Source organism: Elaeis guineensis, chromosome 14 (genome assembly GCF_000442705.2).
Source record: "Elaeis guineensis isolate ETL-2024a chromosome 14, EG11, whole genome shotgun sequence".
Classification (NCBI taxonomy): Eukaryota; Viridiplantae; Streptophyta; class Magnoliopsida; order Arecales; family Arecaceae; genus Elaeis; species Elaeis guineensis.
The window spans coordinates 16,846,772-16,869,401 of NC_026006.2; the positions used below are offsets into that span (position 1 = coordinate 16,846,772).

Below are 22,630 nucleotides of genomic sequence, written 5' to 3' on the forward strand. Positions count from 1 at the left end.
ATTTGAAATTCAAATTCGAACAGTAAACACTTTACTGTAATGTGTTCAGAACATAATATCTTTGTGCAGGTTGTAGATCGCCGCAATCTGATCATCGTCGAGAAAATTTGATCATCGTGATGCAGTCACACAGTGTGTCTGGCCTCTGCAGATTATCCACACGAAGCTCCCGATCTGATCGACTCCTCACGAGTGCTAGCTCGTTGTAAAGCCCTTTTGACGGTCGATGCTGATCGAACTTCTTCGATCGATGTCTGTCGATTCTTTGGATACTCCAGATCGTCAACAAACGTGCTTGAGAGGATGTTGAAGATCTCTCTAAAATTTTGTGGGCTCACGACACTCGTAGCTCACTTTCTCACTTCCCGAACCCCAGGCTAAAACTCTAGAAAACTCACTGGAAACCTTGCACCCACTTTTCTTTCTTTTCTTTCTTTTTTTTTGGAAGGATATGGACTTTCTTCTCATGCACAAGACTTTCTCACGCCCCAAAATTTTTCTCCAAAAAAATCTTTTTCCTACATGCCCCACTCTCCTCCTTTTATAGCAACGTCAAACGCCTTATCCAAAAGAAAGGATAAAGATGAGTAATTACACATTTGAATTCAAATCAAATTTTGAATTCAAATGGACACCAACTCATCCCTTATCTACTAAAGACGTGAGGCGTAGCTTAAATTGTGCATGAAGTAATTTCATGAGAAATATTTTTCTCATGTAATAAATGGGGCGTAAAAAAAGGGATAAGGCATAAAGATTGATTGCCCATTCAAATTCAAACTTTATTTTGAATTTGAATAGCCAACCAATCATCCTTATCTATTCATTTGGCACATTAAAGTGGGGCGTGGAGAGAGCTTGGCGTGAGAAAAAAATTCATGAGAAGTTCCTTCTCATGAATTCAAATGGGTGAGAAGTTTCTTCTCATAAATTCAAATGGATGCAATAGAAGTGAGGTGGCGCATGGAGATTGGGTCAAGGTGGTTTCAATATTTAAACCAACCTAATTGAACCAAATAAGTTAGGTCCAATTAGACTAATTTAAACCCAACTTAATTAGGCTTAATTAGGCTCAATAAAATCCTAATCAAATCAAAAATTGACTAAGCCCAACTCCTGATCAAATCAGAGACCAAACCATCTCAACGATTAGGTCAACTCTTAACCTAATCGGGGCAAACCCAACTGAATTCAATTCAATTGGACTTGATCCAAAAATAATTATTCAATCAAATTGAGTTAATTAGTGATCAAATCACTAATTAAACCTCTCATAAATATTGAGTCCAAATCCAATGGGCAATCGGACATTAGAATTCATCGATATGTAACCCTGATCGAAAAGTCCCAACCAGTGGGACTCTTGACCCTGGTACCCAAAATATGTGGGACTCATGATCAGAAAATTCTGATTCTCTATCACAGAGTCCCAGACACGTAGGACTCATAGTCCATGAGCATTAGAACTCTTCATCAGCCATCAGATCAGATAGGAACTTCTAATGTGTGTGACCCCGCAGGTTCGAACCTAAGCCGGTAGCATAGGAACCAATTTCTGTACTAATCGAAGTGACCATCTAGCAATGGTACCTGACGTTCGGATAGGTCGAAGAGTCGCAATCGCAACACTCAGAACCTACATGAATATGGTTACTGTATAATTCATCCTTTTGACCTCTGTGTTTAGGACGACTCAGGATTAAACTGTCAACCCTAATTAGATCATCCGAATCGTGCTCAACTCAAACAGTCCTGTGACTCCTCACAAGGACTACCCTGGTCAAGGTTTTGCTAAATTGAAATACGATTGTACACAGCTCCTAAACTGGAGTGGTCAATCCCATCTTGACACACGCACTGACAAATCAAGTACTTGACTACACCCAGCAATCTTTCGTCACTGAATTAAAAATTCAGGTAGTCCAGTGCCTAAGTGCAGTGAGTTATTTGCAAGTCACCGTGGCGGTCTCAGGTCGGAGGGATATTTATATCCATATTCCATCGGAGCAAATTTTGACAGCAGAAATAGCTTCGGAGTTGGTCACGTTCAGTGCAGATGTACCCTTACATCTCACCTGTATGCTATACTAGTGTCTCCACACTCATTGGTTAAGAGGACAACCAACCTATATGGCACACAACGACCTATGCTTGATAAACATTGTTGTCCTTGGTAACAACGTATCATTTGGTCGCGAATAGATTTAAGGACTAAACGACAAATCCTCCTTTGTCGAGTTTAAATAATCCTAAGGACTTCACCACAACATAGGAGTTCATTAGAAGATGAAATATTTTATGATGAAAAATATTAAAATAATTTTTATTAATTCATAATTCATGTACAAATATAAAAATGAGTACAACCGTCAATAGGCTGACGATTGGCTTTGGGACACTATTCCCAACACAAGCATCATTCTAAGAAAGTTGAAGCATCTTTTGTGCAATTCATTAGTAACTTCTTTGAAAGTTAAAGAGTTTATATTTTCTATATTTATATTGTATTGAAATTGTACACTTGTATTTTGTTTTCTTTTCAAGCTTCATCAGGGGAAAGAAACTTAGGGTAAAAGTCCGTCTAAGCCCAAAATTAGATATTGTATGTTTTGGTTGGTGAGTCTATAAAACCAACTAGATTGCTTGTGAGTCTAGATAATAATCGATATATAGATTGTAATTAGTGATCCCAGAAAATCAACTGAATTTATTTGTGATCTCGGATAAAATAAATATGTTGTAATTGGAGAGATTATAGTGGAATTCTCAAAGGACTCTTGGAGGGTGGACGTAGGTATGGAATTGTACCGAATCACTATAAATTTGATCATGTTTATGTTGTGTCTTCTTATACTTACTTGACTTGCTTTTATTTCTTGCTTAGCATTGCCTTAATTCTTGTATAACTTATTTTATCTTTTATTTCTATTGTTGCACATTGCTTTCACTTCATAATTTCATAAATTAAGTTAATTGAAGTATATTATTACTTAGATTTCGAAATTGAAATAAAATTTTTAAAGAATTCAATTCACCTCTCCTTTTGAATTGCTATCTTTCTAAGCAACATTTTTAACTAATGGGGTTATTAGTCTTATGATAAAAAAAAGTATGGTATTATCTTTCTTCTTCATTTTCAATATGTATTTTTTACCGATACATACTAAATGACCATATAATATATACTAATTAAATTAACCATCAAATAAGTCAATATATCTATAAATAAATCGATACATAGTTCATCAATACACAGTATACAGCTAAGTGATACGTACTTAGCAAATTAGTTATCGAGCAATCTAATATATACCTCCAAACAAATTAATACAATTTTTGAAATATTATATTCACGAATACATATTATATAGTCTGATGATATACATTTATCAACTTACATACTGCAAGCTTATTTGATACATACCTAATAGTGATTCAAAATATATTTATAGATAAATTGATACATAATTTCTAGATGGGTATCAAATAAGCTTGAAGTATGTATCAGAAAATTGATTAGTGTATATTATTACTATATTATGTAGTATATACTAGTGAACATAATATTTTAAAAACTATGTATCAATTTGTTTGAAAGTGTGTATTGCTTTGTCAGATGACTAATTTACTAAGTATAAATCATTTGATCATATACTATATATTAATAAATTTTATATTCTAAAAACTATGCATTGATTTATGTAAAAGTGTGTATTGGATCACTGTTATGTGTGTATCAAAGAAACTTGTAGTATGTATCAAAAAGTCGATGAGTGTATATCACTATACCATGTTGTGTGTACTAATGAATATAATATTCTGAAAACTATACATCAATTTGTTTGAAGGTATATATTGGATTGTTAGATAATTAATTTACTAGGTGTAGATCATCTAGTTGTGTACTATGTATTAGCCAATTTTATACTTCGAAAACTATATATTGATTTATCCGGAGGTATGTATTGATTTGCTTGATGATTAATTTACTTAGTATATATTATTTAAATATGTAGTAATATTGATAAAAAATATTTTATAAAAATAAAAAAGAAAGAGAATATTATATATTTTTATTTTAAATTATAAGACTAATAATTTTGTTAATAAAAAAAATTATTGATTTTTAAATTTATTTTTTAAAATTAATAAAATTGAAAATCCATCCCATAATTATTTCATTTGATTTTTGTTCGGACGGAAGGGCCTTAATCTTTAAAAACCTAAAGCAGCGGCTTTCCTTCCGAGAAACTGTCATCGGTAGCCGCCCGATCTCGCAGTCCGACGGCATCGACTGCTCGATTACAAAAAGGGGGAATGAGAGCCAGCCGTTGGATCCCGTTCTAACCCCCGCTCCATCACCTATATAGACGTCTCCAGGGCTTCTCTACTCCCCAATTTTCCTTCCCCGATCGAGCCCTTCGCCTCGCGCTCGATCACCTTGGACGCCTCCTGGTCTAGCTTCTCTCCACCGTAAACTCTCCCATTCTCGTCGGTAATTTTATAGCGGGCAGAGGGATTTTCTTTTCTAAAAAACAGATTTCTCCTTATTTTATTACAGTTTGTGATCTGACCATTAGGAGGGTATGTGTTGTTTTCTTCCAAATTTTTAATCGATTTTAGAGAATTCGATTTGAATCAATTTTTTAATCCTCTGACTTAGTCTATGGAATAGTTGGTAGACGTTCTTCTCTGAAAGTTTTCCTCATTGTACTGCAGTCCTCGATCTGATCTTCTACAGATTTCAGTTTTCTTTGAATTTGAAGTGATTTCGGAGAAATTCGCTTTGACAGTGTTTTGATTTGTTGATTTGGACTGCAAAACAGTCGGCAGAGGTTTCTTTCTCAAAATTTGGCTCATTGTACTGCAGTGCTCAATCTTATATATAGGAAGCTGTAGATTTGAGTTTTTATTTATAAATTTTGAAGTGACTTTGGATATTTCAGTTTGATCAGTGTTCTGATTTCTTGATTTCATCTGCTAGATAGTCGGTAGAAGTTTTTCCTACAATTTTTTCCTCCTTGTGCTGCAGTTCTAGATCCGATGTACATGAAGCTATAGATCTGTGTTCTCTTTTAATTTTGAAGTGAATCTGGGACAGTATACTCGAATTAATATACTGGTTCCTCCATTTTATCAACAGTAGACTATAAATCTTTATTTATTGCTTGTGATCTTGGGAAATTGGCTCTGTTCTGGGTCTAATTTCCGTTTCCTGACTTTGATTTCAGGTGAAAATGAGAGAAATCCTCCACGTCCAGGGCGGCCAGTGCGGGAACCAGATCGGTTCCAAGTTCTGGGAAGTGGTGTGCGATGAGCACGGGATCGATCCCACCGGGAGGTACACAGGAAACTCCGATCTCCAACTGGAGCGCATCAATGTGTACTACAACGAGGCCTCCTGTGGGAGGTTCGTCCCCAGGGCGGTGCTTATGGATCTGGAGCCTGGCACCATGGACAGCATCCGCACGGGGCCGTACGGCCAGATTTTCCGCCCAGATAACTTTGTGTTCGGCCAGTCCGGCGCCGGGAACAACTGGGCCAAGGGGCACTACACCGAGGGGGCTGAGCTCATCGATTCAGTTCTTGATGTGGTGAGGAAGGAGGCGGAGAACTGTGACTGCCTCCAAGGTATGTCAGTGCTTCTTCTTGGTGGTTTCGTTAAGATCTTTTGATCCACTCTGTAGCATGGTGTCAGAGAAGTTTTCTTTTACTCATTTTTGTTTCTCCTGCACATTATTGTGGCCTGATTGCTTGTTTTATAAGATCTTTGTTATTTGAGGACCCCGTTCTTTTTTCGTAATGTATGAGTGATCATGAATTGCTGAGCCGTACCATGATTTGAGATCCATAATGTTGCACCAAGATTTTTATATCTAGAATATGTGCTTACCCAATCCTTTTATTTTCTCGCTCACTTTTAGTTGTCTGTGTCATTATGTCAAATGTGAGGCTTTTTGTTTTTTTTTTAAATTTCTTTTGCATGCTGTGTGAAAATTTGGCTGGTGATTCATGATGGTTCTTTATGCAACTTTACTATGTTTTTTGGTAAGTCTATGATATGACAACTCTTTTATTTTTTGGTTGAACGTGATCTTAGATAGGAATATTCTTATGCTTCAGTCAACTCCTCTTCTGTTGTGAGATGTTTTGTATGTTGATGCTACTCGTTGAATTTGTTCTAAGGCCGTATGATCGTGCTGCCTAAACAAAAAAAAAAAATTCTGATTATTGTATAACTTATTTAAATGTTCGATCTCTAGGACTACAGTTCCATTCAACTCTTACATTTTGATTTAAGTGTAGTAATAGCGGTTTAGAAATCATTTAATGATCAGAAAAAAAACAATGGCTTCTGTTTTTCCCTTGCAATCGTCTTGTGTCTTTTACACTTCTGCTATCTAAATATAGTTTACTTCGAATTATATCTCTTTTCATTTCATTACAGGATTTCAGGTTTGCCACTCGCTTGGAGGAGGGACTGGATCTGGAATGGGAACACTTCTGATATCAAAGATCAGGGAGGAGTACCCTGATCGGATGATGCTCACATTCTCTGTTTTCCCGTCTCCGAAGGTTTCTGACACAGTGGTTGAACCCTATAATGCTACCCTTTCTGTCCACCAGTTGGTGGAGAATGCAGATGAATGCATGGTCCTGGATAATGAGGCACTCTATGATATCTGCTTCCGCACACTCAAGCTCACCACTCCTAGCTGTAAGTTACTCTATAACATGCACTTTATTCTGCTTTTAAACCCATGTTTACCATGTGCTATGTCCATATGCTGCGATGATATCCATGCTTGAATTTGAATATCTCATGCAGGTTATGGTCATTATCTAATAATTTTCTAGTTGATTTTTCCAGAATAAATAATATAGCTTATTTATTGTTTAACAATCTCACTTGTTGATATTTAGAGGCATTTATCTTAGCTTATAAACGTCTGGAAGTGAGTCAAACTTACCTGTTGATAAATTTTAGTTCTAGCAATTCTCACCAGTGACAGTTCAATTCAAAGAAGGTTGAGATGGTTTTGTCGGTGGAGATATTTCATTTCAGTTTGGTAAACTTTCTTTTTCCCTTGACAGTGAAAATACATCTACCAGTCTCTATCATGAAGACACAAAATCATGTCCTCGATGACAGTCTCATACGAGCTCATTTCAGTATCAAAACTAGATTTATATACTTCCAGATATTTTTGACTGGGTTGCAGGTAAGGGAAAGTGTAAATTCTGACCTAACTGGACCAACCCTGCATCTGGATCCAACATCATAGTGACAATGATCACCTAGAACGTAGTTGATTGGTCGGAAATTTTCAACTGACACAATTTGTGTTAGGCAAGGTTGGCTTGCCTTTTGTTGGACTTATTTGCCTTCTATTAGAAATTTGATCATGATTGCACTAATTTATGCAATACTAGGTTGGGAGTCCTATTATAGAATATATACATCTACATTGGTTTCAGATTGGTTGAGTGGACCTTTAACCACCACCTGTCCAGACCTCAAATTGAGTTGATATTTTTGACCCCAGGCCTCACTTGTGCAGGTTCCCAAAGTACAGATTGCATCAGGCTTGATTCAGCCCAGCATCTTAACCAGTGGTTATAGTTGGTGGCTGAGTGACAATTTACATGAAATAGCATGCAATGGGTGAATAAGAATGGATACTGAGATACAGGGGTGTGGAAACTGAATTCTTAGTTCAAAAGAAAAGGCTCTGAGGACTATATAGTCCACATAAACTTTTCATTACAGTATTAGAAAACTGATCCATAATCTTTTGCTAGAAATCAAAAACTGTTTGCCTTCAATGCTACAAAATAAAGTACACAAATAATTTGTCACAGAATGTCTCTAAGTTATGCTGCCTCATTCAGGAACATCATTCTGTTTCACATGCCACATCCATTTGAATAAGATTTTTATTGCATCATTTAGTATAATATATCGGGCCCGTTGATACTTATAAATACTTGTAAAAAATTCTAGATTATGGTGGTCCAAGCTGATCCATGTTATGTATGCCCCCCTCCACCATTTAGCAGTTGTTAGAGATCACGTTTGGTTTGCCGGTATGAATTCTTCTAATTCTATAACATTTTTGTTATATTTTAAGCTATTATATGATTTACAAACTTCACCATCCTCTTCTCACTCGATGTTTTATTACTCCGATTTAATTCCACTTGCTAGAGTTCAACACATGCCTCTTCATTCATTCTTTCAAATTAGAGATGTATTTTTTTTAATTTTTGAATCTATCCTCCACTTGATGGTTGATGTTAATGTTAGATGTATGCTCTCGATGTCAAGTTGGCCGACACATGTAACATTTCTAGTGACATAGTTTTGTAATCGAATAAAATAAAAAAGATTAATTTTTCATTCATGTAGAGTGATGTATCCATGAATCGTCCAAGGAATTAATAGGATGATGACACGTATTCTCAAGAGTTGAAAATTTGAGGTATATGTCATTGATGATTAATTCTTAAATGCTCTCGATCAATGGATTATCATGAGGACGGTGATTGATCCGATAAGAATGGTGTATAGATCGCTTTTCTCTGGATAGATAAGTCTCGAGTCTACAGTATGGAAATACTGAAGTGAAAGTGTAGGTGATTGTTAGAGAATAATGGTTTCGAGCGTGATCAACATGAGTAGTCACATAGATGTCTATCAACTCGTCAGTGACATACTCGATGTTATAATGGTGTGAGTAGTCCTTAGACCTACGGTACCTTGGTCACTCACAATGGGGCTGTTGTAGTTTGACTGTACTATAACTCGATCTCCTATCCATATGGAGCCTTAAGGTGTATGTTGGTTGCAGTAGGTTCGTTTTAGAAGTAGGTGCGCATCTAGACGAGATCTATGGACCTTGATAGATAAGGAGTAATCCTATGTTATTCATGAGACTGAGTTCAAAAGATCATAGCCATGGCAGAGTGAATAATGGAAAAGAGTTTTCATAGAATTTCATTTATGAACTCGAGTTTGATTGAATATTACATATGACAAGTGATGAGGTTTGATGAGTTATCTATGATCTCTGTCTTGTCGGAACTCACAATAGAAGGACCGAATCATACGATAGCTGTGCTTAAAGGTTCAATATTTCATTCTGCTAGGTTGTCATTACATACTGCTAGATGTCACTGGTGGATTGTGAAATTTATCTAGCATCATCTTGATGATTGATGATCTTTTATGGACAGAGTTGAAATCGTTTCAATCCATCGAAAGAAGTTTCGATGATATTATGATAGGGGATCATATATATCTCATTATCAGACAGAATATAACTTATGGGATCACATACAAAAGAGATTTTTGTCCGATCAGATGGTTGATCTATGATTATGAATCACAAAGAGATCTAATTATCAATATGATTGATGATTGATCTAATGCAATTATTGCAATTATCAAATTTATTAAGTGTTAGTGAGTTGTAGGAGGATTAAATAACAATTGGATTGCTAATTAGCTTATTTGATTGAGCAATGGGGCTGAAATCAAGTCTAATTGAATTGAATTGAATTTAGATTGATTTGGATTTGATTAGATCAAATCTAGTTGAATTATGAGATAATTCAATTACAAGAGAGATTAATTTCTTGATTGATTAGGATTTGGGTTTGATCTAATTTCTAATTGGATTGAGATCTAATCAAGAGAGATTGGGTTCCTAGTTGGACTAAGATTCCTCCTCTCTTTGGTTGCACCAATTCCTAATTAGATTAGGAATTGAATTAGATTTGACTTAAGCACCAAGAAAAGTCTCAATTTGATTGGGACTCTCTCTCTCTCTCCTTGCAACAAATAACTCCATGCCCCACCTTATTCAAGCCCAACTACATGTGCCACTTCTTTCTTGTTTTTGCATGCAAGAAGTCACCCCATGTCGCCCCTTCTCTTTGTATTATTTGCATGAGATGCACAAATCAAGGAAAAGGGTGTCCAAGAGTTGGACGCCCCAAGGACTCTATCTTTTAGAGTCCTAAACCTAATCCAAATACCCCAAAGCCCTATAAAACCCTATTGCATGCCAATTAAAGGGTGCTTATGGGCGTGAGGTTCTGATTTTTAAAATGTGAAAAATCAGAAGAGAGGCGTGGGCTTTCTTTTTGGTGTGAGAAACTAGAGAGGCATCTCTAGTGCGTGTGTTTTAGAGAGGAAGAGTTCCTCTTTAGAGGCGTGAAAAAAGAAGAGAAAAAGTTTCTCTTGCACGTGGAAGAAAAAGAAGAAAGGTTCTTTTTAGGCATGAAAGAAAGAAGAGTTCTTTTTTAGGCTTCTAGATCTTTAGTATAGAGATTTTATGCATGGATTTTAGGAAAAAAAGAAGAGAGTTTTCTTATTCTTCTTCCTCTTCTTCTTCTTCTCTAAGAGAGTCTTGTGAGATAAAAAAGAGTTTTCGTTAACCATCAAGAGACATCTTCGACAAGGGAGCTAGCATTTCAGTGAAGGCATCGGTCTCTGATTGAATTCAAGGGTCTCGTGTGGATATCTATAGAGACCGAACGTATATGCGGTTAATCGAGAATCTCAGAGTATACATTGATCATCAGTTGCGGTGTTCATCAACCTACGCAAAGATATGGAGATCAGATCTTCAGTTAGATTTATTTTCTAGATCAGATTTTAGATCAAATACTTTCATGTTCAAATGATAGATTCTAGGTGGTTAGCAGATTAGATCTGAAGCATGTTAGATTAAAATAATTTTAATCCAAAATTTTTTCCACTGCAATTAGATTAGATCTAATAAAAATTTTAAAATGCATATATATAACCATTTGAAAATCTAACAGTGGTATCAGAGCCACGGTTCTGATATGAACATGAATCGATTCAGATTTGAAATCTGATGTACAGAAATCAGATATGCAATTGATCAATTGTTCGATATTGTTCTGACATATGGTTGCTCTGGCATAATTCAGTTATGCTATATGGTTGTCCTAGAACAATGTAGAACATTAAAAATTGTTAGATCTGAAATTTTTGCATGTTAAATAATATATTTGTCATGTTGTTTCAGATCTGAAATCATTTCATATCTGAAATTAATTTAGTTTGCTTCAGATCTGAAATTAGTTTCAGATTTGAAGATGTTGAGCAGAATCTTAATCGGATCTGAAATTCATTTCAAATCTGAAATCAGATATGAAATTTGGTTTCAATATCTGAAAATTCTGCACATTGGGTTCATGGGCAGACTAGTTTGGATCTATAATTTGATTCAGTCCTAAAGATTTTCGATTGGCACATGTTGGGCTCAATTGAGATAGGCAATTGATCGAGTCGAATCAAGAAGTTGATTGCGATTAGGTCAAGTCTGCTCAAGATTAAAACAATAGTTGTAGGATCAAATCGATTAACATGCATGTGTGCTAAATTAATGATCCATAATCTGATCTTGGCTCAATGGCTCGAGCCTCGATCACTTAGGTTAACCCAATTGAAATTGGTCAGGACCTATTGATGTCTAAGGCAAGTAATTGAGTGATGGTTATTTAATTAGGACCCTTGCCACTAGCAGCAGAGAGCCTCCCTTCAATCTCTTACTTATCTGGCCATCAGTGATCAGTTTAGATTTGGGTACTTGGTGATTTGAGCTTAACCCATGTCTTAATCAATTAAAGATTTGCAAGAGATGTAAATTAAAAGAGATATAAATAAATCTTCTCGTTAATATTAAGTCATAGGATCTTCCATCATTGTAGGGTGCCGTGTCCTTTCCGATATTGACTATTCTCGCTGGACACAGTGATTTAGTTGCATCAAGGGAGAAGCAACCACTCTATTAGCATGAGATGCTGCGGGGTGGAGATGGGGTTGGGCCCAATAACTGTCAGATGAGGGTCCCAATGACGGCTTCACTTGTGCTTAATGGTAGGTCTGACTTAATTAAGAAATGAAACTAATAACTGTTAGGTGATGTTTCAGGATCTAGAGATCAGGTCTACTGCAATTTAATTGAGAAGCATTGGACAAGAGTTGTCCACCTATTGATTGACATGTTTACCAATAATTATCAGATGAGGTAGCATGCCAATCAGTGGGATCGCAGTACCTATTAGGAACGTTAACTCGCAAAGGGGTTCTTGTTTTTCCACTCGAGGAGTGTAGAGCTTCGCACAAATAGTGGGAGATAGTTTGTTTTTAAAATAAAATTTTTAAAACAAAATAATTATCAATTACAAAAGTCTAACTAGAATCTTCTCCTTTCTGTTAGAATTTCTCTACCTCCAATTCTATTTTCGTTTTTAGAAAACAATCGACTAACCAGACCTAATTATAAAGACTGGCTCAGAAATTTAAAAATTGTTTTGAGTTTCAGAAGTTTAGCTATGTCAAACATCAGGAAATTCTAGTGTTGCCAAACTGTCCAACCGTTGACTAATGGGAAGTGCTGGAAAATTGGATGGATGATGATAATAAGATCAGGTGTAATATATTGGCATTTGAGTCAAATGAGTTGCAATGCCAGCATAAGGTCATATAAACTGCTGGGGCTATGTTAACTCATCTACAAGAGTTGTATGATGAGATAAGTGATCTATGCATTATGAAGTGTCTGAGAGACTCTTCAATGCTAATCAAGGGCAGTCGGTCTGCGATCATCGATCAAGAATTTGAAGAGCTTGAGAAGCTCTACATGACCATGCATTAAGAATTGCAAGCGGATCTGATCCAGCAATCTCTTACTGGTTCGTATGGATAGTTTATAATAAACTACCATATGAACAAGATTGTTTGCATCTAACTGATTATTAAATATATTGGTGAACACTTTGGAGACCTTGAAGAGTTCAAGGGATACAGTTCTCGTTATGGAATTGAGAAACTGTCTTGAATACCTGAAACTCTAGAGAAGAATGAAAAGGACACACATTTAGAAGGTATATTAAATGTGCTCGTGATAGAAACTAACATTACGGTTTCTTCTACTTCATGTTGAGTCACAGACTTTGGTTCTAGTGTATTTTTGTGCACTTCTATGTAGGATCTTGAGGAAAGTAAAAGGCTTAAGAAGGTGAGATGACCCTCAGAATAGGCAACAGAGCAAGAGTTGCTGCTGTAGTCGTGGGCACCAATCTTCTGCGATTACGATGTGTGTTTAGTTTAATTCTAAAGGATTGTTATAATATTCTTGCTGCTAGTAGAAATTTGATTTCTGTTTTAGCACAAGACAATTATGAATTTAGTTTTCATAAAGATTATTATACCTTTTATTTTGGAAATAAAATATTGGACATGGCTTTATGATTAAAAATCTCCATCATTTATATGTTGATATAAATGTATTCGAGCAGTGAGTATCGTTGGATCTGAGAGATCCAGTGATGAGATTAACCTCAAGTATATATGGGGCATCTTAGGTTAGGTCATATAGAAGAAGAAAGGATTAACAGACTGGAGACAGATGGGCCTTTGGGCTCAATAACTACTGAGTTATATCCAGTCTGTGAGTTTTGTCTTCAAAGAAATATAGCCAAGCTATTTTTTCTGGGACATGAGGAAGGGACCACTGAGATACTTGTCATGGTGCACACTGATATGTATGGTCTATTTGATGTGGCAGTTAGAGGAGGTTATTTCTACTTAATTATCCTTATCGTTGATTGTCCACGGTACAGGTATATATATGAGATACACAAATTTAAAATTTTTGAAAGGTTCAAAGAATTCATATATGAAGTAGAGAAGTAAATCGAAAAAATTCTAAAGATATTTCGATCAGATCGAAGAGAATAATACCTAAAGAATTTCTCAGTTATCTCAAGAAAAATGATATAGTCTCATAATGGATTCCATCTGGAATGTCTCAACTCAACAAGTTTTTTAGAATGGAGAAGTCAGATTCTATTGGATATGGTTCGATCCATGATGAGGTTCACTGATCTTTTTTTATTATTCATTTAGGAGATATGCTTAGCTTACTACTAATTAGATAGCGAATTGGGTTTCCTCTAAATTTGTTCTTATCATACCATATGTGATGTGATATAGTAAGAAATCAAGTATTGATCATCTTAAGATTTGGAAATATCCGGTCCATGTCAAGTGACAATAGGCGGACAAATTAGATGTTAGGTCTATGAAAGCTCCTAAGGTATCTAAAAGAGTTTTTGGGATACTAATTTTGTCTTCCAGAGGATCACAATATGATTGTGATCCGACACATTGTCTTTCTGAAAAATAGTTTATCCATGATGGAAACAGTAGGAGGCAATTATGGCTCAAAGAGAAAGTCCGTTAAAAACAACGAGTCATAGAGCTGATAAAACCCATTAAGCCAGTAAATGGTGTACCTCATCCACCTCGTAGATCTAGTTAAAATTTGTCTTTTTGAAAAGTACAAGGATATGCTTATAGAGGATGTCGAGAAAATATTTCTTATGAGAGATAGGAAACATGGAGATGATCCCTAAAACTATTATGAGGTGGTGTCATCATTTCAGTGATGCGATCAAATCATTTGATTTCATCAAGAACAAGGAAGAACCAAGGGTCTTTCAGAAGGTCAGTGGGAGTGCTTGACATTCCTTGTATTGTACGTAGATGTCATCCTCCTAATTGGGAATATTTTTTCCATGATGACTTTGGTTAATGTTAGATTGTTGACAGAATTCTCCATGAAAGACTTAGGATAAGCATCTTTTATTCTGAAAATAAAGATATATAGAGATAGATCTAAGAGGATGCTTTGTCTCTCACAAAATATGCACATAAAGAAAGTGCTGAAGGGGTTCAGCATGAAGAACTTCAAAAAAAAAATTATTATCCTCGAGGAATGGAGTTTATCTCTCTCCAAGAAGATGTGTCCTAGTACATCTGAGGAGATTGAGTGCATGAGCCAGATCCTTTATGCTTTTGCTATAGGAAACTTCATGTATGTTATGCTATATATTTGACCGATATATCTCTTGCTGTGAGTGTCACGAGTAGATATCAGTCAAATCTAGATGAGGAGCATTGGATGGCTGTGAAATATATCTTTAAGTACTTGAGAAGGATTTGGGATATGTTCTTGATCTTTGGACGAGGAGAATTTAGGATTTAGGGAAATACAAATTGATGATAGAAGGTCTACATTAGCATGTGTATTCCTATGTTATGGTGGTGCGGTATATTGGAAGAGTTCCGATTATTACAAATTCTACCATGGAGGTAGAGTTCATCGTCGTTTCTAAGGGTGTTAAGGCAGCTTTCTGGTTTATGCAGTTTGTTGTGCAGTTCGGAGTGATGACATGAGATGTCATAATTTTATTGTGGCAACATCAGTGTCATAGCTCCAACTAAGAAGTCAAGACCTCACCAGAAGTCTAAGCGTATAAAGTGACGATTCCATCAGATTCGCGAATACCTCAAGAAGAACTTTGTCGAGGAGCAGAGAGTTAGACTTCATGGAGAACATGATAGACTCACTGACTAAGCTGTTGAGCTAACATGAGATTAGAGATCATCTTGAGAAGATGAGGCTTAGGTTGATGATCAATTTATTTTAGTGCAAGTGAAAGATTGTTAGATGTATGTTCTAGAAGTCAAGTTGATCGATATATGTAATCTTTCTAGTGGCATAGTTTTGTAATTGAAAAAATAAAAAGGGTTAATTTTTCATTCATGTAGAGTCACATGTCTATGAATTATTCAAGAAATTAATAGGATGATGATACATATTCTCAAGAGTTGAGAATTTGAGGCATGTAACATTGGTGATCAATTTCTAAATGCTTCCGATCAATGGATCATCACAAAGATGGTGATTGATCCGATAAGATTGGTGCATAGATCACTTTCTTCTAGATAGATGAGTCTCGAGTTTATAGTGTGAAAATATTGGAGTGAGAGTGTAGGTAATTGTTAGAGAACAACAGTACCGAATGTGATCAACACGAGTTGTCACATGGATGTCTATCCATTCGTCAGTGACATACTCGATGTTGCAGTGGTGTGAGTAGTTCTTAAACCTGTGGTGCCTTAGCTACTCATAATGGAGCTGTTGTAGTTTGACTGTACCATAATTTGGTCTCCTAGCCAGATAGAATCTTGAGGTGTATGTTGGTTGTAGTAGGTTCATTGTAGGAGTAGGATATGCACCTAGATGAGATCTTGATAGATAAGGAGTAGTCTTATGTTATTCATGAGACTGAGTTCAGAAGACTATGGTCATGGTAGAGTGAATAATGGAAAAGAATTTTTATAGGATTTTATTTATGAACTCAAGTCGATTGAATATTACATATGACAAGTGATGAGATTTGATGAGTTATCCATAATCTCCATCTTGTCGGGATTCATGATAGAAGGATTGAATCACACGATAATTGCATCTAGAGATTCAATATTTTATTCTACTGAATTGCCATTACATATTGCTAAGTGTCACTGGTGGATTGCGAGACTTATCTAACGTCGTCTAGATGATCAATGACCCTTGATGGACAGAGTTGGAATCGTTCCAACCCGTTATAAAGAATTTCGATGATATTGTGATAGGGATCACATATATCTCACTATCAGACAGAATAACACCTATTGGGTCACACACAAAAGAGGTCTTTGTTGATCAGATGGTTGATCTATGATTATGAATTACAGAAGGATCTAACTATCAATATGATTGATCCAGTGCAATTATTGCAATTGTCAAACTTACTAAGTATTAGTAAGTTGTAGGAGGATTAATTAGTACTTGGATTGCTAATTGGCTCAATTTGATTGAGCAATGGGGTTGAAATCAAGTTTAATGGAGTTGAATTTAATTTAGTTTTTTTTTTGGATTTGATTAGATCAAGTCTAATTCGATTATGAGATAATTCAATTGCAAGAGAGATCAATTTTTTGATTTCTTAAGATTTGGGTTGACTTAATTCCTAATTGGATTGGAATCTAATCAAGAGAGATTAGGTTCCTAGTTGGACTAGGATTCTTCCTCTCTTTGGTTGCACCAATTCCTAATTAGATTGGGAATTGAATTAGGTTTGACCTAAGCACAAAGAGAAATCCCAGTTTGATTGGGACTCTCTCTCTCTCCTTGCAACAAATAACTCCACCCCCACCTTATTCATGCCCAACTACATGCACCACTTCTCTCTTGTTTTTGCGTGAAAGAAGTCACCCCATGCCGCCCCTTCTCTTGGTATTATTTGCGTGAGATGCACAAATCAAGGAAAGGGGCGTCCAAGAGTTGGATGCCCCAAGGACTCTATCTTTTAGAGTCCTAAACCTAATCCAAATGCCCCAAGCCCTTTAAAACCCTGTTACATGCCAATGAAAGGGTGCTTTATGGGCGTGAGGTTTTGATTTTTAAAACATGAAAAATCAGAAGAGAGGCATGGGCTTTCTCTTTGGCATGAGAAACTAGAGAGGCGTCTCTAGTGCGTGGATTTTAAAGAGCAAGAGTTCTTCTTTAAAGGCATTAAAAAAGAAGAGAAAAAGTTTCTCTTGCGCATGGAAGAAAAAGAAAGGTTCTTCTTAGGCATGAAAGAAAGAAGAGGTCTTTCTTGGTCTTCTAGATCTCTAGTGTAGAGATCTTACACATGAATGCCAAGAAGAAAAGAAGAGAGTATTCTTATTCTTCTTCGTTTTTTGCTTTTTCTTCTCTAAAGGATTCTTGAGATATAAAGAAAAGTCTTCATCAACCGTCAAGAGGCGTCTTCTGCAAGAGAGCTAGCATCTCAGTAAAGGCACATGCCTTCGATTGGATTCGAGGGCCTCATGTGGATACCCCTAGAGGCCGGATACGTATGTGGCTAATCGAGGATCTCGGAATATATCACGATCATCAACTGCAGTGTTCATCAACCCGCGCAAAGGTATGGAGATCAGATCTCTAGTTAGATTTATTTTCTAGATCAGATTTTAGATCGAATATTTTCATGTTCATATGGTAAATCCTAAGTGGTTAGTAGATTAGATCTGATGCATGTTAGATTAAAATAGTTTTAATTTGAATTTTATTTCCACTACAATTAGATTAGATCTAATAAAAGTTTTAAAATGCATGCATATAACCACCTGAAAACCCAATAATTAATTCTGAAATTCACCTTCTCTTTTTTGAAGATGTACAATTTGGTATATTTGCAAGTATTCTGTAGGTAAATTTGTTTAAGATTAGCAACATATGTTAGTGTTGTTTTCTTTTGGCATGTGCATAAGTTTTTTGCACTCTTTTCAGTTGGAGACTTGAACCACCTCATCTCTTCAACTATGAGTGGGGTCACATGCTGCCTTCGGTTCCCTGGGCAATTGAACTCTGACCTCCGGAAGCTGGCTGTGAACCTGATCCCCTTCCCCCGTCTCCACTTCTTTATGGTTGGCTTTGCCCCATTGACCTCTCGTGGATCACAGCAATACCGGGCCCTGACAGTCCCTGAGCTGACCCAGCAGATGTGGGATGCCAAGAACATGATGTGTGCTGCTGACCCTCGGCATGGCCGCTACCTCACTGCATCTGCCATGTTCCGTGGAAAAATGAGCACCAAAGAAGTTGATGAGCAGATGATCAATGTCCAGAACAAGAATTCTTCCTACTTTGTGGAGTGGATCCCCAACAATGTTAAATCCAGTGTTTGTGACATTCCACCTAGGGGCCTCTCTATGGCCTCAACCTTCATCGGTAACTCAACATCGATCCAAGAGATGTTCAGTAGGGTGAGCGAGCAGTTTACAGCTATGTTCAGGCGGAAGGCCTTCTTACACTGGTACACAGGGGAGGGTATGGATGAGATGGAATTCACCGAGGCTGAGAGCAACATGAATGACCTTGTCTCAGAGTATCAGCAGTATCAAGATGCTACTGCTGATGAGGAAGGTGATTATGAGTATGAGGAAGAGGAGCCCCAGGAGGTCTGAGCAAGATGAATCAAATTTGTGTGGTGCTGGTTAGTTTGTGGTGATGGTGGCAGTATTATTTTGGGTGGTAGCAGATATAGCTTGTGCTTGCACCCCTCACATTCTTATGTCGGAGGATCAGTGAGGTGTGTTTCCTTTTACATGTTATTCCACTGTTATTACTTACTATCTGTACTTTTTACCAGGGCTACCTACCCCCTAGCAGTTTACAAATTGGATAATATGCTTGAGATAATCGGTGTCTCATTTACTCTCTCGCTCAGTGATGTCTTTCCAATATGCCTGTTTGGAGTTCTGTCCATGTACTCTGCGGCATTAGCCAGTTAATTTGACTTTTCTATATGCTGTTTTTTTTTTAAATTTGTTTTTTTTATATATATTATGGTTGCTGCTACGCTTACCCTGAACATCCTCAGGAAGGGCGTAAAGTGTGAGGCAAGAAACTGTATTTCTAGAGAGGGAGAGGCTGCATTTCTAAGATAAATATTAGGTTGTGGTTAAATATCAGAATGCGAATGACTGTCGAATGGAGCGTATTTTGGCGATTTAGATACAACATCTAAAAATGATATTTGATCCATTGGTCTTCGATGGTATTGAGGTGATGTGCTCATCTATTAGGTTCGTCTGAATGATGGGGAGGAAGTTATCTATTCATCCAAATTTGACTTTGAATCGAACATTCTCCAATGAGGATTGGATTTTATGGTCACATTTTTTGGTAGATAAATCGGGTCATTTTTTTTTAATTTTTTTTAACAAAAAAAAAAAGAGAGGCCGTAAAACAAGCAATCAGTCCTCAAACGGTCTACTACAAATTAGTCCAACCTCATGCTAAATATTGTCTGGCTGTTTTTTAAAGAGAAATTTTTGTATGTATAAAAAATGTACCATTATATTTGATTCGATCATGTAATCATCGATTTTTAACGTGCATTTAACGTTTATAATTTTATTTTTTTATCTAAAATTTTGAATGATAAATTTTTTTTTTAAAAAAATTATAACATCTTATTCTATGTTGAAATTATAATTTTTTATATTTTTATTATTTAAAATTTTAAATAAAAAAATAAAATTATAAGCAAAACATAATATCTGCCGTGCAATGGATAGCCTAAATGAAAGAAACACCAGTCTCACAGCTAAGACGTTCGTCTGGATAGGTTAATGGCTGCAGTTGGGCTGATAAAAAAACAGGGAAGGCTGTGATATTCTCGACACGCAGTGCTTGTTTATTGTCTGGACGACGCTTTGGTAGGCTGGCACAAATTTCAAAGTATGTGCATCATGGATATCGTGCAGTTGGGAATTCGTGAAATACAAGGGATAACATGGCGTGTTATCCACCGTGGGATTTTGGTGGTCTATTTGGGCGTGCTCCAGGTAATAATTTCTCCATGGAGGTGTGAGCACGTTGCATCCAGGATACTTGGGTTGAATCATCTTCTCCATGGTTGGGAATGCCATCGTGTACTCTTTTTTTTTTTTTGCTAAATAATGCCATCGTGTATTTGAAAAGCACCCCGTTACCATAGCACGAGAGCTTTATAGCTTCCTAGAGTAATGATGGGAAGTCTCTCGGATTTCTCACATTCCATCGTGGTCTCTGGATTCTGTATTTTACTTTACTCGAAACATCAATATGTATATCCCTTCTCATAAAGACGAGCTGTTGTCACCTCAAGTAATTAAAATTAGGTAAAACTCTGTCATCCTAGATGATAAAGAGAATGCTGGGCTTAAGTTGCCCACAACATAGGGTCTGTCCTCCTAAGGAATACAATTGGATTGGGTTTGATCAGCCGATCATGGATGCCCCAATTTGGGTTCAAGAACCAAAGTCCAACGATCTGACTCACCTATGATAGGCTTGTTATGATCTGATTAATTAACAAAGGTTTCGTCCAATCAAAAAACAATTCGTACCATCAAAAAAGCCGAGGTATCGTGAGTGCATATGTATTTAGGAGCTCAATACTGTGCACTTATTAGAGATGGTACAGCGGCTACAGCCAAAAAAATGTCTCGCGGTGTTTCAGATCCATCATGTTACATCAATCAAAGTATCACTAACCTCTTAAAGAGCTATTCTTGGCTCTTGTTGCCTCACGATGTAAATACAATCACATCCTAGCCATAACAAGGTGACATAACTGATTGACTGGACAATACACGCAGTATATGTAAAACAAAATGATTTTCCCTTTGCACTTGTACCACTTGGATTTAGAGCAACAGATTTTCTCGGCATGTTTCTTAAATCTGAATCATTATTCATGGCTGCAAGTGACATGCTAAAGTAATAGTTGCGGATCCACCGTGATGGTCAAAAGGTCGTGTAGGGCATAGAATGAGGCTAGGCTAGCCCTAAGGGTCTTACACGTTGTCACGTTCTTCTGAAATCGAAAGTCTAAGATCGTGGCAATCACTATATACTTATAAAAAACTCTCTCCACAAGCATACAAGGCATCTTATCACGATATCAATACATCACAATAAAATAAAATCAAATAATTATTATTCAATTTTAATTTAAATAATTAAATCAAATATCTTACATCCAATAAAATTTTACTAAAAATAAAATAATAGATCTAACTTCAATAAAGTTAACAATGCTAAATTTCGCATCTAAAAGCTCTGTCCCAATATTATTTCCCACGCTCGCAATTAATTATCTGAATCTGAAAAATAAAAAGAAAGGTAATGAGCTAGATAGCCCAGTAAGTAATAAATATTTCAACTAGACATTTCAGATATTATATGATATTCAAGAACATATGTTGTGAATAAATATAAAAATATATTTTATGTTAATTCAATGCAAATTCAATTTTTTCAAATATTCATATATAATATAATCATAAATTCGATTCGAATCAAAATACTTGTAACTCAACAGCCTCGATTATGACCAATATTTAACCCTCATTGGCGGAGTCCACTGAATACCAGCGCACAACCCTCACTGACAAGATTCACTAAACACCAACATACAATCTCCACTGGTAGGGTCTACTAAAAATCAGTGTACAATTCCTACTGGCAGGGTCTATTGAGTACCAACATATAATCCCCATTGGCGGGGCCCATTGAAACATAGTTAGGCTGAGAGCATAAATCCGATCTGTATCAAAATACTTTTGTATCATAACATATCATAATTTTTACTGAATATATGTATAATCAATAATCCATAGTATTTCAGAATCACTTTTCGTTCAAAACATAATTTCATAAATCATGCATAATTTTAAAGAATAATTACTTAACTTCAGAATAAATATAAAATATCTTGAGAAGATGATTCATTACTTTCCTTTCACGGATCACTGAACGAACAGATCGATTAACATTTAGGAGATTCTTCATTGCCTATTATTCAAAATTATATTCTTGCATTAATTCTAATTCAAAATTAAATCTAACAAATCGCAGATCAAAATCCTACTTAAGATCGGACTCTTCACTAAACTCGATCAAAATCATCAAAAGAAAGTCTTTCACTATGCTAATCTTAGAAAAATAACTTTGAGAAAGAGAAATCCATCAAGAGAAAGAAATAATCTAGAGAGAGATATTAGAGAAAGAAAGTCTAATTCTAAAGAGAGAAGCAAGGGGTCAGACTGAAGGGAGAGAGAGAAGAGAGAACGAGAGGAGAGAGAAAATTTTCTCTTTTTTTCTTTTTTTTTTCCTTTTTTTTTCTTTTCATAGTTCTTTTGGGCAAAAACAGGGGA

At 36.1% G+C, this 22,630-nt stretch overlaps 1 protein-coding gene across 4 annotated transcripts; it reads left to right on the top strand.

Annotated features, from left to right (window-relative positions):
- The first annotated feature begins 4,302 nt into the window (after positions 1-4,302).
- LOC105035914 (tubulin beta-1 chain) lies at positions 4,303-19,124 on the top strand. Of its 4 annotated transcripts, none has more exons than XM_010911629.4 (4): positions 4,303-4,455; positions 5,232-5,631; positions 6,449-6,718; positions 18,213-19,124. In XM_010911629.4, the coding sequence occupies exons 2-4, from the start codon at positions 5,238-5,240 to the stop codon at positions 18,887-18,889; spliced, it is 1,341 nt and encodes a 446-aa protein (XP_010909931.1). In that variant the 5' UTR covers positions 4,303-4,455; positions 5,232-5,237; the 3' UTR covers positions 18,890-19,124. The 4 variants fall into 4 exon arrangements, with proteins under 4 accessions (XP_010909931.1, XP_010909929.1, XP_010909930.1 ...); XM_010911627.3 differs by having other exon boundaries at positions 4,321-4,473; XM_010911628.4 differs by having other exon boundaries at positions 4,344-4,495.
- The last annotated feature ends 3,506 nt before the right edge of the window (positions 19,125-22,630 follow it).

Bases quoted from the DNA above. Each gene is read 5' to 3' on its own strand.
- LOC105035914 (XM_010911629.4), top strand. From the start codon at position 5,238: ATGAGAGAAATCCTCCACGTCCAGGGCGGCCAGTGCGGGAACCAGATC. The intron at 5,632-6,448 runs GTATGTCAGTGC...ATTTCATTACAG, and splicing joins GAACTGTGACTGCCTCCAAG to GATTTCAGGTTTGCCACTCG. The intron at 6,719-18,212 runs GTAAGTTACTCT...CACTCTTTTCAG, and splicing joins CAAGCTCACCACTCCTAGCT to TTGGAGACTTGAACCACCTC.